Source organism: Ambystoma mexicanum, chromosome 8, assembly GCF_040938575.1.
Source record: "Ambystoma mexicanum isolate Mex_15411 chromosome 8, UKY_AmexF1_1, whole genome shotgun sequence".
Lineage (NCBI taxonomy): Eukaryota > Metazoa > Chordata > Amphibia > Caudata > Ambystomatidae > Ambystoma > Ambystoma mexicanum.
Window position 1 is genome coordinate 1,697,877,011 of NC_090929.1, and position 14,427 is coordinate 1,697,891,437.

Below are 14,427 nucleotides of genomic sequence, written 5' to 3' on the forward strand. Positions count from 1 at the left end.
AAACCGCATCTCGCCATCGGGTGCCCCACTCCAAATCCCCGAAGACCCCTCACCCAGGTAATCCTCCCACACTGGTCCACCCCCATGGTCTGGACCCAAAGGCGACAGCCTTGCCCTGGCCACCTCAGAGAGAGATCCACGGGAGCTAGCGGATTAGAGACCTTCTTGTTTGTCAAAAACCCTTCTCCTATGCTATATAGCTGCATCTGTTTCAGAGGGAAACCGGGAAAGGAAATCGACGTTCCCCTGGTCTTTTCCTTTTTTGTGTTCCACAGTGAAACAGTAGGGTTGCATGTCTACGTACATCGCTTGACTCGAGGGCTAGAATCCTTTCATTGGCTTATCAATACTAAAGTTGAGTGGTCTTTGACAAGGGTGAGCTTCCTTCTTAAACGATAGTATCTTCGATGGGTCATTTCCCATTTGATGGCAATGGCCTCTAATTCCAATACGGAGTAGTTCTTTTCACGTGGGAAGATGTTTCAACTAGTCAATAGGATAGGGTTTTCTAATCCATCACAAATTTGTAGTAGGACTGCTCCTAACCCTGTGAGAGAGGCATCAGTGTGTAACACAAACTCCTTTGAAAAGTCTACGAACTTTAGGATTGGGTTCTGGCCCAAAGTCTGTTTTAAGTTGTTGTAACATATATCATCCTCATCAGTCTAATGCATCTTCTGGGGGTTCAGAGTTCTTTAAGTTATCGGTTAAACTAGCTATTTTATCAGAGAAATTAGGGCTAAACCTACAGTAATAACCAATCAATCCTAGGAACACCCTGAGATCTCTCTTAGTATTCGGCGTGGGGGTATCTAGGACGGCTTTCTCTTTTTTCTCGTTGGGGCTGGGCACTGCCATTCCCTACAAAGCAGCTGAGGTATTTCACGGCTTGTTGGGCCAACTTACATTTGGATGGATTGGCAGTGACAACGGCTTCTCTGAGGGTTCTTATAATAGTAAACAGATGGAAAAGATGGTCTTTCCAGGTCTTACTGTAAATGACTATGTCGTCAATATAGGTACCACAGTAATCGGAATGGGGCTGTAATATCCTGCCCATAAACGGTTGAAAAGTGACCGGAGCCCCATGCAGGCCAAAAGGGAGGACTTTAAACTGGAATAGTCCCAGGGGCATCGAGAAAGCTGTCTTTTCCTTATCAAGTCCATGTACAGGAACCTGCAAATATCCCTTGTATAAGTCTATGGTCAATAGAAAGATGGCACATCCGAGTTTAACTATTAACTCATCGATGCGCGGCATAAGATATGCATCGAAGGCGGAGATGGCATTAACCGGCCTGAAGTCTATGCAAAACCTCCAAGAATTATCAGGTTTTTTTACCCATACAATAGGAGAGCACCATGGGCTGGAAGAAGGCGCGATGATGTTTGCTTCAGCATTTATTTACTCTTCCTCTACCAGTATTTGTTATCCGGCTTCTGGGAGTCTGTAGGGTTTTAAAAGGACCAATTTCCCCTTTGGAGTTCTTATATAATGATAAGTACCATGTACTCTCCCTGGTTTTTCACAGAATACATCAGAGAATGCCATGACCAGGTCATTTAAATCTTCTTGCTTCTGTCTAGATAGTTCTTGGGGAATATGCTTTGAATTGTTTATCTCCTCTGAAACCAAACAAGACAATATCGAGGTTGAGGTAGCAGAAGGGTTTTCTTTCCACTCCTTTAAGAGATTTAAAAAGGTGAGTCCTTTGCTTCTTATCAGGTTGGGCTATTTTATAGGTACAGGTCAATGTTTTCTCTAGTACCTCATATGGCCCGTGCCACTTTGAGACCAGTTTAATTCAGAGGTCGGTAAGAGGGCTAATACCTTTGGTCCTGCTGTTGGACATGAGCTTTTTCCATTTTAGTGTAGACTAGATTATGAACAAAGTTAATATGCTCTTGTAATCGGGTAGCCATTTGTGAAAGGGGAATAGGTCCCTCTTCCCTTTTTTCCCCAGGTCTTCCGGAGCATGTCTAAGACATCTTTTGGTTCTCTACTGTAAAGTAGTTCAAAAGAAGATAAAACAGTGGATGCAAGAGGGGTCTTTCTTACTTCAAATAGGGTGCAGGGGATGATGCTATCCGAGTCCTTTCCATCCAGATCTACAAATTTTCTCAAAATCGTCCTAAGGGTTTTATTAAATCTCTCGACCAATCTGTCTATTTGAGGAGGGTAACCTGAGGTTCTTCTGGTGGAGATATGTAGTAATTCCTTGACTTCACTCATCAATTTGCTCATAAAATTGGATCCTGATCCGTTACAATTTCCTTGGGGAAACCAACTCTGGAATAGAATGGTAGAAGATATTTTAAGACCTTTTATGTTGTATTGTTCCGCAAGGGGATTGCCTCTGGGTATCGGGCAGCATAATAAAATATTGTGAGGACATATTTATTACCCAGTCAAGAGGTTTCCAACCGCCCAATGATGCACCATCCCGATTCGGGAGAAAGTGATTTCTATGATGGATACCAAGCCAGTAGAATTTCCCACTGATGTGAGCTTGGGTCTTACATTGTCCTAAATGTCTCCCTGTCAAATGAGAATGTGCAATCAATAACACAATCTTACGATGGGTTTTGGGAATTACTATTTGAACTCTACTTAGGCCTTCTCTGGAGGTGTCCTTTCTGGACAGTAATCCCTGTTTCAGGAAGAACAATGGGCTCCCCTTTTCTCATCCTTCTTCTCAGGAATCACCTGTACGAAATGCTCTTAGAGTGCTGGATCATTTCGCTGGGCGAAGGCTATATTGGTAAGGATGGTAGGCTCTTCTTCCCTCTTTGCCTCAATGATGGGTGGTTCATCAGCCTCTCCAAAGCCTAAGCTACCTCCCTCAGTTTCCTTTGTTTCACTCTCTTCTTTAAAACTGAGAAATAGAGCTTTCTCAAGAATTCCCTGTGCAATTTTGTCCCCATGATGTATTTCAAATCGAGTTTTGCCATCATTCTGTAAGAGAACCTTTACGTCTCCCAGAAGTCGGGATCTATTAACACCTGCTAGGACATCCGGACCAAACTTCTAGGCTAGGCCAGATTTTGGGGCCAGTCTTATATAACAACCTTCATCAGGTATTAGGACTAAGGGCCTCATTACACGGATGGCGGTAAGGATTTAAAATACCGGTACCGGTAAACCCTTACCGCCTTACTACGAGGTCCCTTTGCGGGTTGGGGAATTTATCGCCTGCTTTTTGCAGGCGTTAAAAACCAACCCGCAAAGGGACCAGGGAGCTAATTACGGTACCGCAATTTGCGGTACCGTAATTACCGCCTTCCCCATTCCCATAGAGCCCTATGGGGCAAAAATGGGAATGGGGAAGGGCAATGGCGGAAGGGGGAATTACCGCCCCACCAACCTTGGAATAGGGCGGTAATTCCCCTTTCCACCAAGGCGGTGCCGGTATTTTACCGGCATGGACCAAGGTGCTAATAGCCCAAAGTCTGTGAGAACCATCCGTCTTTTCCCTGAAGGGATAGTAGTGTCACTGCTACTACAAATGTCAAAGCCTATGGATTTTTCTACTAATTCTTCTCAATTGAGTCATATCCCACTTTTGACACCACATACAAGGAAGTCATATCAAACGGTGAAGGCAGACACAAGTGATCATATTTCAAGGGTGTTTATTGAACTTCAATGGGTTGGTTGAAAGCCTATCTACCCTAAATAAAAGGATAGTCTCTGTCAAAATAAAAGGGCCTATACTTATAAACCTATTGCCAATCCATACTTCTGAATACAAAAGGGTGTGGGACAATAATGTATGCAAAAAGGAAAAAGTGTTCAAGAAATAATATGTCAGAACAGTTGAGCAGTTGGCTTCCCTTCCCCGTGTTTTCAGCACAGGGCAAGGCAGTACATTTAAGCTTCGTACACACTTTGGCTTCTCTGCCACAAGGTTACAGTTCAAAGCATAAATATCAGGGCCTTTCTGCCAAAGTCTTTTTTCCTTCACCAGTCTCTTACTGCAGAGGGCATGTCGTAACAAACAGGTATCAAAGTTTAATTCCTATCAGGATCTTCACATGCACAAGTTCTCGCTTTCAGTGTTTATTATGGGTCTCCCTCCTTCAGACTTGAACCCCTTTTTACCACAATGTTTACTCTTGGTCTCCCTCTTTCGGGCTTGGACCATGGATCTCCCTCGTTCAGGCTCGGAATCTCTTGATATGAAGCCGGTGTCTGCTGCTCCTCCCCGCCTTGGTCGGTTACGCGTGAGGGCCTTCGGTATCTCCAACACACAATGCCGTATTATTCAGTCTGGTTTCCTGGCCTTATACTTCCAGACTCGAAGGTTTCTTGAAAGTAACAGACTCTTTCCCAAAAGGTCAAGGGTATTTCCCTCTATACGAACCACTCTTGGTTTTCCATCTTTCTCCCCTCGTTCAGTTGCCGGCTCGAAACTGCTGTTCCTTCGTGTGCTTTGCCTAGCTCAGAGTGTTCTCTCGTGCTCCACCTTTTATCCGTGTGGGGAAGTGTCACACTCACCTGTGTCTCTGCAGGAGCGATGGACGAGCCTCACTTGACCCTGAGTCTTCACTTCCCCTGTTTCACCCGGAGCAATACCTGTCAAATACCAGGTGTACACTCAGACCTGAATTCACCCAATTCCTCTGGGCCCTTCCCTTCTTTTTACTGTGTGCTGTGATGTCCCCCTATGGGCTTACCTTGATCTTTAGTAGGGTGTGCACTCCATCCTGCATTTGCAGGGGCGCGATTCACTCATGTGATTGGTGCCAATGTCTGTAGGCTGAGTTCAGATGCCAAACGCTGTTTTATGCCTTCACAGCAAGGCCGAGAGTTCAAGGCGCCAGTTTCTTCACTGGCTAGAAAGTCCTTCTCACAAGTGAACGTTGCGCCGAGAATGTTGACTGTCCAAAATTGTCCGTATTGTCTTTGTTTGCCGGTATTTTTGTGGGTGAGTAGCGCTGCGTGTAGAAGCTAGCTGCTGGTAGGTTTGCACAGCGCCTTCAATTCGAGCGCGCCTGGTAATGTCTCTCCCTTTCCCTTGCAGGAGAAATTATGTGGTATTAGCGCTCCTTACCACAAGTGAAAGTTGCGCGGAGAACGTTGAGTGTCCAAAATTGTCCGTATTGTCTTTGTTTGTCGGTATTTATGTGGGGGAGTAGCGCTGCGTGTAGAAGCTAGCTGCTGGTAGGTTTGCACAGTGCCTTCAATTCGAGCGCGCCTGGTAATGTCTCTCCCTTTCCCTTGCAGGAGAAATTATGTGGTATTAGCGCCTCGAGGCCGGGTTCAGCGCTACTGGAGACTTGGTGGTTAGGTAAGTGTTCACGTAGGCTTTTGGTAAGTATGCACCGCGTAGAGAGAGACAGCGCAGTGAAATAAGTGTCCGCGTTATTGGAGCGAGCGCAATGAATAATGTCTCTTCTTTCTTACAGAGGTTTGTGCGCTCGTGCAACTAACCTGGATTCCAGCGTCGCGGGCAGATTTGGTGAGTATGCGCAGCGTTACTGATGTGCGCGTGTTAAGGCTGTTCTTCTTTGTTCTTACAGGTGCCGGTGTAGAAGTCCCCTCTTGACTGGAGATAGCTGCGGCGTGGAGTAAGAACCAGGTTAGCTGAAGCTGAGTGATCCAGAGTGGGTAAGCAGAAGTAGGATGATCCGGAGCAGGTAGGCAGAAGCAGGATGATCCGGAGCAGGTAAGCAGAAGCAGGATGATCCGGAGCAGGTAAGCAGAAACAGGATGATCCGGAGCAGGTAAGCGGATGCTGGCTGATCCAGAGCACGGCAAGTGTGTTGCTGATACAGCTCACAGTAAGCAACACGAAGCACTGGAAGAATCTTGGGTGTGGCTTATATAGCCAGCCACACCCAAACACTAGAGAGCTCATGAGTTATCATACACTTCCTGTTTGGCAACAGGAAGTGGTAACCAGGAAGTTACTACAAAAACTAGAAAGGAATGAAAGGAGGGATTTGTATGGGCTCTTTGTGTGCCTATGCCAGGCCTGCCAAGCCTCCACCCAGCTTGCCCCAACTACCTGCCTGATACCCATGACAGGAAGTTTAATGGAAGTTAGGTGTGAGTGATTGTCAGTTATTGCCTGACTTCACCTGACCATAGTAGCGGGACATGTCAGGTACATTGCTCGGGTGTGAGTCTGTTTTCTCCCAGAGTGGGCTGTCCATGTGAACGTTTTGGAGAAGGGAAAGGGGTGGGTAAGGTTCTCACATATCGTACCTGGTAGGATGGGGCAAAGGGGGAGGGATAACGCGTCTCGCCATCCAGTGTCCCACTCCCACTCCTCACCCACGTGATCCTCCTGCACCAAGGTGCAGTGTTCCTCCACACACCAGAGAACAATTGGTAACAATCTTAACAAAGACACATGAAGAGAACGCTTGGTTTTCAAATGTCATGTAAGAGAAAAATATGTTTTTTAGAAAGAATATATGTGATGTAAATGGGTTAAAATACGTAATCCAGGCCTCAAAATGTAGAAATAAGCATAACATTAGCGCTTTTAAGTACTAGCAAAGTGTCAATTGCTCCAGACTATAAAGCAGAGTTACACTGCTGTGGTAAATATAAAACAATACCTGTTGCTTCGTATTACCCAAGACAGTCAATCCTTCCGCTCTGTGAGTTGGCTCTAGCTGCCAACTCTGCCATCCCACATGAAATATGCTTACCAGGAAACTCAGGAACCTCTCTGGAACTACCCACCTATAGGGCTGGCATTAAAGGGTGAATTCAAGCTCATAAAAACCCACATATTTCCTGACAGCCAACCCTAATCTGCAGAGTAATTATTTAAAATTAGTTCTGAAATTTCAACAGGTGGTGTAGTGCAGCTCGACAACATCATCCTCAGCTCTCATGCACCTCCGCTCTCATGCTCCATGACTCCGGACATGACTTTGGTGTCCGTACTTATGGTACTCACTATGCGCCCCAGCCTCAGTTCCTATTTCCTGCAGGTTCAGCATGATTTGTCGGAACATTATCTCAAAATATTTTTAGAATGCCACTATGTCGGGCCCCAAACTGTCAGGTTTTTAACACAGAAGAGACTGCAGCTCCAAGATGTTCATTACCGGCCCACACAACATCTGTGTGTGGTGTCTGGAGGTGGACCATGACATGGAGCAACGTGCCTCGTGTCAGTCCAGGAAGCCGAACGCCTCAAGGGAATAATGCTCAGTGAAGTTGGTATAAGGTGGGCCCCCATCGAAGTCGCCAGCAGCGCTGACTGCTAAGTCTTTGGGGGCCAACACTGATGGGCCGACCCTGGGAAAGAAGTGCGAGAGCGAGGGTAGCCACCATAAAAAGTTGGTATACTGTATGAGTCACATCACTCCTCTCCTTTTTCCCACAAGAAAAAGAACCGTAGGCACAGACTAGAAGACAGCAGCTTGTCAACCGAGGGGGGTAAGTCATACATGTCCATGGGGCCATGTCAAGAGAGTGGGGAAAATGAGAGCAGCAAATGCTTGATCTGTTCACCAAGCATGCGACTGGTATGGCTTCAGCCTTGACATCGTCAGCGCTATTGGTAACTAATGTGCCCAACACCTTTAATTAACACTGTTCCCCACTGTCACACACTCCAACCGTGTCCCATTCAGGTCCCTTTAAGGTTGGGACGAGAAGAAGTGACTAGGAGTAATGCACACTTCCACCTGTGAACACCACTTTAGTACTTGGAAGAGGACTGTAGAATACCATTCTAAAGGCCAGGCATGTCCTAGTGATAGAGGTAATTGTAGTCAGGCAAAGGACTTAAGAGGCTACAGGTGCATATGAAAAGGAGTGACCCACATGCAGGAAGAGCGTGGGAAGCCATGGTGCCGTGAAGCAGGCTAGAGTGGAGGAGCCAGTGAAAAGGGCGCTGGTGGCTGCAGGAGAGCGGGAAGGACCCTGAGGCTGGAGAGAGCCGCGAGAGAGTCAAGAGCCCCGCAGAGCTCCGAGCGGTGTGTCCCCAGCTAGAGCTGGGGGACACAGAAATCTCCACTACGTTGCAGAAGAAGAACTTCCAGAAGCAGTGAGCGTGGCTCGTCGGTGCTCCCGATGTGAGCGAGGGGAGCGAGCGAAAGCAGAAGAGTATTGCGCAAGCACCTGGAGGAACCTCTGTATACCGGTGAGTGACAGGGAGACAGCACTCATACCGGAGCGCTCTGGGGGCTTAATATGTGCCAAGGAAGTTTCAGAACAAATGACTGCATATAGTGAATGCATCTGGAGACAAGATGAACATTGAGCACCGAGAAAGTTGGCAAGTGCTCAACAAATATGGAATTTCGAACTAAAGAAAAGCTATGCACAATATATGAAAATGTGGCACAAGTGGAGAGGAAGTGATGAATGAAAATAAGGAAGCAGCATTTTTGAACAATGTGAAACCGCAAAGCCAAGTGAAAACCAGTAATGAGAGTTGGTGATGCACATGAAAGGCAAATGAGAAGCACTATTGGTTAGTGTGAAAGCAAGGTGGTGACAAGTAATAAACATCACAAAGGGAATTGTATGATAGGCACACATTTGCAGAGTCAAGAGACTGTCAAGAAGAAACAGGAGTACAGATGTACTAATGTCACAAGTGCAAAGAGGAAACATATGGTGACAAATTAGTTCAATGAGAATTAGTGAACATTATAAGGTGGCAAGGTTTATCGGTTGCGTGACCTGTGATGGGTGGACCGTGTGGTCCAACAACTGGTCCTAGAGCGAGGAAACCCTACTTGGAGTGAGCCAAGGAAAATAATCAGATTTAAGTTATTTTGCCTCATCAGTCTGAAAGTGACTAAAGAGAAGGTAAGCCAAGTGAATGGTTGGAAAGTCTGAAGGATGGCCATTCATGCAGAAATCTGACAATGGTGAATTAACTGTGAACTGTGTTATACTTGGGGAAGAAAAAAAAAACCAAGATGGTTTGGAAATGTGTTGTACTCGGGGAAGGGATCCCCAAGGTTATTTGGAACTGTGTTGAACTTGGGGAAGGGATCCCTGAGGTTATTTAGAAATGTGTTGAACTTGGGGAAGGGAACCCCAAGGTTATTTGGAACTGTGTTCAACATTGCGGAAGGGAACACCAAGTTATTTCGAACTGTGTTAATCTTGGGGAAGGGAGCTCCAAGACCCTTTTTTTTTTAACCGTTTTGAAGCTGAGGAAGTAGAAGCTGAAAATAAGGAGCTAGAAGAAGCTCAGAACTTTACTTTGAACACTCTTTCTCTGGTTGCTGACATCCCTACACATTGTATAGATTTTGTGAGGGCAAATCTAGGTTTTGGACACAGACAGACTTTTGAGTTGAACTTTATGATACAGACTACCCTTAGTTTCTTTAGGTAGGGAAACCCCACCTCCGCATCGGACAGGTGAGGCCTTACTCCATCCTGACATTTGAGAAATAAAATGCTCTGTTTTAGAAAAGTGAATATGTTGTCTGTGTCTTACTTCATGATGCCTTTGCAGCCCCAGCAGCAAGAAGTCGGGTGACTTCAGTGCCTGCGCCGGCCCATGCCTCGAAACCTCTTTGAGGTCTCTCCCCCCCACACTTTGCTGATTGAGTGAAGAGACTCTGAGCATTAAAACAGGTGGGTGGAGATCACCTTCGAAGCTCGAGTGATTCAGTTGGTCGACCAAGGTTACTGTCTTCCATTCCTCTGCAGAACTCCAGACAGGTCTCCTCAGACCCAGAGCCAGAGCTGAGGGAAAGATTTCACCTCATTGTTGGCAAAGGGAGCAGTGGAGGAGGTCCTAGCTCAAGAGAGAGGAATGGATTGGTAGTTTTTAACTTACTGCTATCCAAGAAGGGGTGTGGACTTTGTCCCATTCCGGATCTCAGGGGCTTGAACAAGTTCTCCTGGCAGGACAGTACAAGATGGTAACGTTGTGTGAAATTCTCCAGGATCTGCAATGCCAGGACTGGTTGGTGTTGTGGGACCTATAAAATGCCTACTTCCATGTGCTAATGCACCAGAGGCACAGGGAATTCCTGAGGTTCGAAATCGGCAAGAAGCATTTCCAGTTCAAAGTGCTTCCCTTTGGATTGACCTCTGCACCCAGGGTGTTCACCGAGCTGATGGCAGCGGTGGCGGCCCATCCCAGGAGGGACAGAGTCTATGTCATCTTGTATCTGGTGTCGTCCTGTATCTTGACGACTGGCTCATCTGGTGCTGCTTCCTGGAGCAGATATCGAGGTGCCTTCGAGGACACTTGTTTGATGCTTCACAGTTCTGGCTTCTCCATGATGTTCCAGAAATCGCACACAACACCTACACAGAGGCTCCGATTCATCGGGGGAGACCTGGATATGCATGGGGCAAAGGTTTTCCCCAACGTAGAAAGAGGCTCCAGCATTGGTGAAATGGTCACACTGTTCCAGAACACGCACAATCTATCAGCCACAGCTTCCTCCTTTACCCCATGGCCACCTGCATTCTTCTGATGCCAGAGTGCAGGCATCAGATGTGTTCCCTAAAGAAGCTACTCTCTGGTCAATGGTCACGGTTTTCCAGTGAACTATTGGATGTTCTCAGGGTTTCAAGGACAGTGGACAACGTTCTGTCATGATGGTGCAGCCAGGGGAATGAAATGGCAGGGGAACCGTTCTGGGTAACTAGTGCTAACTGTTCTAATTGAGAAAATTTCCCCAAAGGGGAGCTCTGGGGGATGCCTTTTCAGTCGGGTGGGGCCTTTGACTTCACTATGCATTAAACCCAATTCCAGTCATCTCATTGGTTCTCAGGAATTTCAGGAAGTTTTGGCTCGCCTGATCCTTCTTGAGAGACTAAGATAAGATGGCTGGGACTTGAGGCATGATGTATTGGAGGTGTTGCTGTCTACGCACAGACCTTCTACGGGCCCCATCTATGCGTGCAGATGGAGAAAGGTTGTGTCATTGTGTAGGGAGAGAGGCACATGACCCGATATCGTGCCCCTTCTGGGTGGTCTGGGAGTTTCTGGTGTCCCTGGACATGCAGGGGCTACAGCTGGGCACAGGGAAAGGGTATCTGGGGTAGCCTGGCTTCTATTTCTCTTTTTAAGAGTCTACTGGTCCAGGGTTCTTTTTTTCAGGGCCCATGGTTCCCAATTCCTTAAGGGTTTGTGAATGTGTTAACCCCAGTTCAGTTTTTAGTCCTAACCTGGGATCTTTATCAAGCACTCTCTCTCCACTTGATGGCAGGTCCCTTTGATCCTTTTCACTATGTGTCGATCAGGTCTCTCATATTGAAGAAAATGTCTCTAGTGGCAATTACATCGGCCGAATGTGTAAGTAAGATGCAGGTGTGGTTGTCTAAGGGCCTACAGTGATCAAACAGACTTTATCTCGCTACATCATGCTGTGCACAGCTTAGTGTTACAAAAAGGTGGGCAGGGAGTACCATAGGAGTCTGTAGGCCCACTCCACAAGGAGGGTGGCTGATTCCTCTGCTCTGAAAAGAGGGGTGCCATTGAAGGACATCTGAAGGCTGCCATGTGGGCATCCCTTCTGACTTTCACAAAGCACTGCAGCTTATATCTGTCTAGGGCCAGAGATACCCGCATTGGCAGGGCTGTTTTGCAAAGCTTTCAGCCCGCCTCCTCCTCATCTACTGCTGTGGGAGTCTATCCTGATGAGGAATCTGTGCGAGGGTGCAATGCATTGAAGGGAAAATCTCTTACCAGTAATGTTCATTGGCCTCCCACAGATTCCTCATCACTCTCCAAGCCTTCCCCACTTCTGAAAGTTGTCTTGTGGGTGAGTTCTAAGATGAGTTTAAAAATAAAAAGGGAAAGTGTCCGGGTGCACAAATTGAGCCAGGATAAGGTACATTTGTTATTCTTGGTTATAGTTCCACACTTAAAAAAGTGGTCCCATTTTGTATATGTGTTTTCTTAACAAGGGAATCGATTCCCTTGGCTTCTGAGCACGGAGGAAAAAGGTGAGACAATGAGGTAGGGGGCATAGCGTGTCCTTTAAGTATGAAAGCCGACATCACGTCTGGAGTCGAGGAGCATGAGAGCCAACGTGAATGAGTCAAGTTGCACTATGCCCTCTGTTTTTCCGAGAACAGCTGACGCTGGTGGATATCTATCCAGGTGCTATGTTATGTTATGTTACTTGGCATTTATATAGCGCCTTATATATCACTGGTATGACCTCAAAGCGCTGGTAGGTTGAACGCCCTCCGGAACCGCAGTTCAAGTCAGAGAGAGAGTGTTGTATGGTGTGAGGGCGCACCGGATATGTGTGCAGCTGGGTTGGTTGTTGCATGATAGCTGCTTCATAGCGGTAGGTGTGGTGCTGAGGAAATCACTTGGATGTGTTCAGTCTGGAGGGTGGACACCCAGACTGAGTTCTGGCTGCGTTTCACCTGAGGAGACGCCTAAGCTAGCCAGAATGTGCTCAACTAGCTGTGTTTCATTAGGATGATGAGGTGTTCGTGGGGTCATGTTAGTATGAGAACAGCTAGCCCGAATTTACCATGGTTTAGCTGTATTCTAGTTGAGTGATGGTGTATAGGGGAGAGTAAGCGTAGTAGTGTGATATGGTGGTTATCAGTAAAGCACCTGCGACCACGTACGAGAACAGGACAGAGGGGCGTACATAGTGACATACATATATAAAGCGACAGGATGGATAGGGTAAACATGTGATAAAGATAACACGGTGATACAGGTACATAGCATATATAGGAGATACAGCTTGTACCATCTGCCGCAGCATCCGCACCGTCTGCAGCATCCACATCGTCGTACCATCCGTAGCATCTGGGCCATCCGTAGCATCCGCACCATCCATAGCGTCAGATGAGGAAGCTGTTGGCAGATAATCTGTAGAAGGAAAATGACCAGTAAGTAATTGCCCCTACTCTACTTACCTCACACATTTACATCTTCACTTTGATGCCCCTCATGCGTCACTTATAGCTAGAACGTCTGGGTTAAAATTAAGTACATTCCCTGACTTTTCTAATGTACCTTTTAACTTTCGTGAACAAAAGTCAAGCTGCACCTTAAGGAATGTTTGTGTTTTCTATACACAGTCTTGGCAACTCTTAGACACATCCTTTGGAACACCTACTTTTGCTGGTCTAAGAGTGGCTAATGCCACACGTACTCCTTTGTGTTCCTAACTAACTTCCTTAAAGCAACTCTTGCACTAAATGCTGACATAATGAGAGAATAAATATGCATGTTTCCTATTGATTCAAGAGTTTTGCATGATCTTTTGCAATTGATAACAAAAACATGTTATTTTTGTCTCCTTACCCCCTCCAGACACCCAAACCCTGGCTTTGCGCCTTGCTGGCAGCGGGCAGTTTTGTACCGGGCGCATTGAGGTTTACTATGGAGGAGCCTGGGGGACGGTCTGTGATAATTTCTGGACTTTGGTGAATTCGCAGGTTGTGTGCAGACAGATGGGATGTGGAACTGCTGTGGCTTCTCGTGGTGGGGCCTTCTTTGGTCAGGGCACTGGAAGCATTCTTCTGGATGATGTTCTCTGCAAAGGACAAGAGGTGCACCTGTGGGACTGCCCCAACCGAGGGTGGAATGTCAACAACTGTCTCCATAGTAATGATGCTGGGGTTGTCTGTTCAGGTACATCACATTTTGATTTCTCCTATTGTACAAAATAATGTATTTCCGAAGCATCTTCAAAGAGTAAAGAAAACGGAAAGATTTGAAGCTTTGAGAGAAGTACACGCGAGGAAGACTTTGGGGTGAATTAATCAGCAGGTATTTGTTGGGCTGATGATGGATGCATGTTTTCATGAAGGACATCACAACTGGCTCATAATTTAAAATACACTGCAGGCTTTTCTAGAGAGGCCAGACTCCCATGTATTAGAAGATAGGTATGTACAGATTCCTCTCCTTCTCTCTCTTAATGTGTATCTGAAAGTGTCACGGTAGCTACGCTATAGTCCAAGACATATAGCGCTGACATTCAGAAAACGTTTTTCTCAGTAACCTTTGATTTCGCTGATCAAACATCACAAAACTTGACGAGAAACGGATCCGGTCACTATGTTAAATTTCAAGTTTCATGGCAATTTCAGGCAGGGGTTTTCGTATTGGTTTTTCCTTAGTCCCAAAAGAAACAGGACACATTTTTTAATATTTCAATTTCAAGAAAATTAGATGGCCCAAGTTCAAGATGTTCATTTTTGAATATCCCAAAATTTGCTCTGACGAATCCAGCAATGTCGTTACTGCTTCCCCCAGTGATCATCTGACACTCAAATAATGGTAGTGTGGGACATTTTCACTAATTTCCCACTAAGCACATCTCCTGTTAAAACACTTTATAACTTTTCTACAAGGGAGGACGTCACAGCACACGGCATGGGGCACCCAAGGGCTGACAGTTAGAGCACTGTACTCACTGACCTTGTCTCTTCCATCCAACAAGGGTTGGCTGGCCTAGCCCACTGCAGGGTCTCTGAAACAAGCAGAATGACCCCTC

The 14,427-nt window shown here is 46.3% G+C and overlaps 1 protein-coding gene across 1 annotated transcript in view; it reads left to right on the forward strand.

Moving 5' to 3' along the window:
- Positions 1-14,427, forward strand: part of LOC138473468 (deleted in malignant brain tumors 1 protein-like) — a 94,173-nt gene that overhangs the window by 25,063 nt on the left and 54,683 nt on the right. Inside the window, exon 2 of the mRNA XM_069612114.1 lies at positions 13,239-13,559. Coding sequence (XP_069468215.1) covers positions 13,239-13,559 — 321 coding nt within the window. The remainder of the gene's footprint in view (positions 1-13,238; positions 13,560-14,427) is intronic.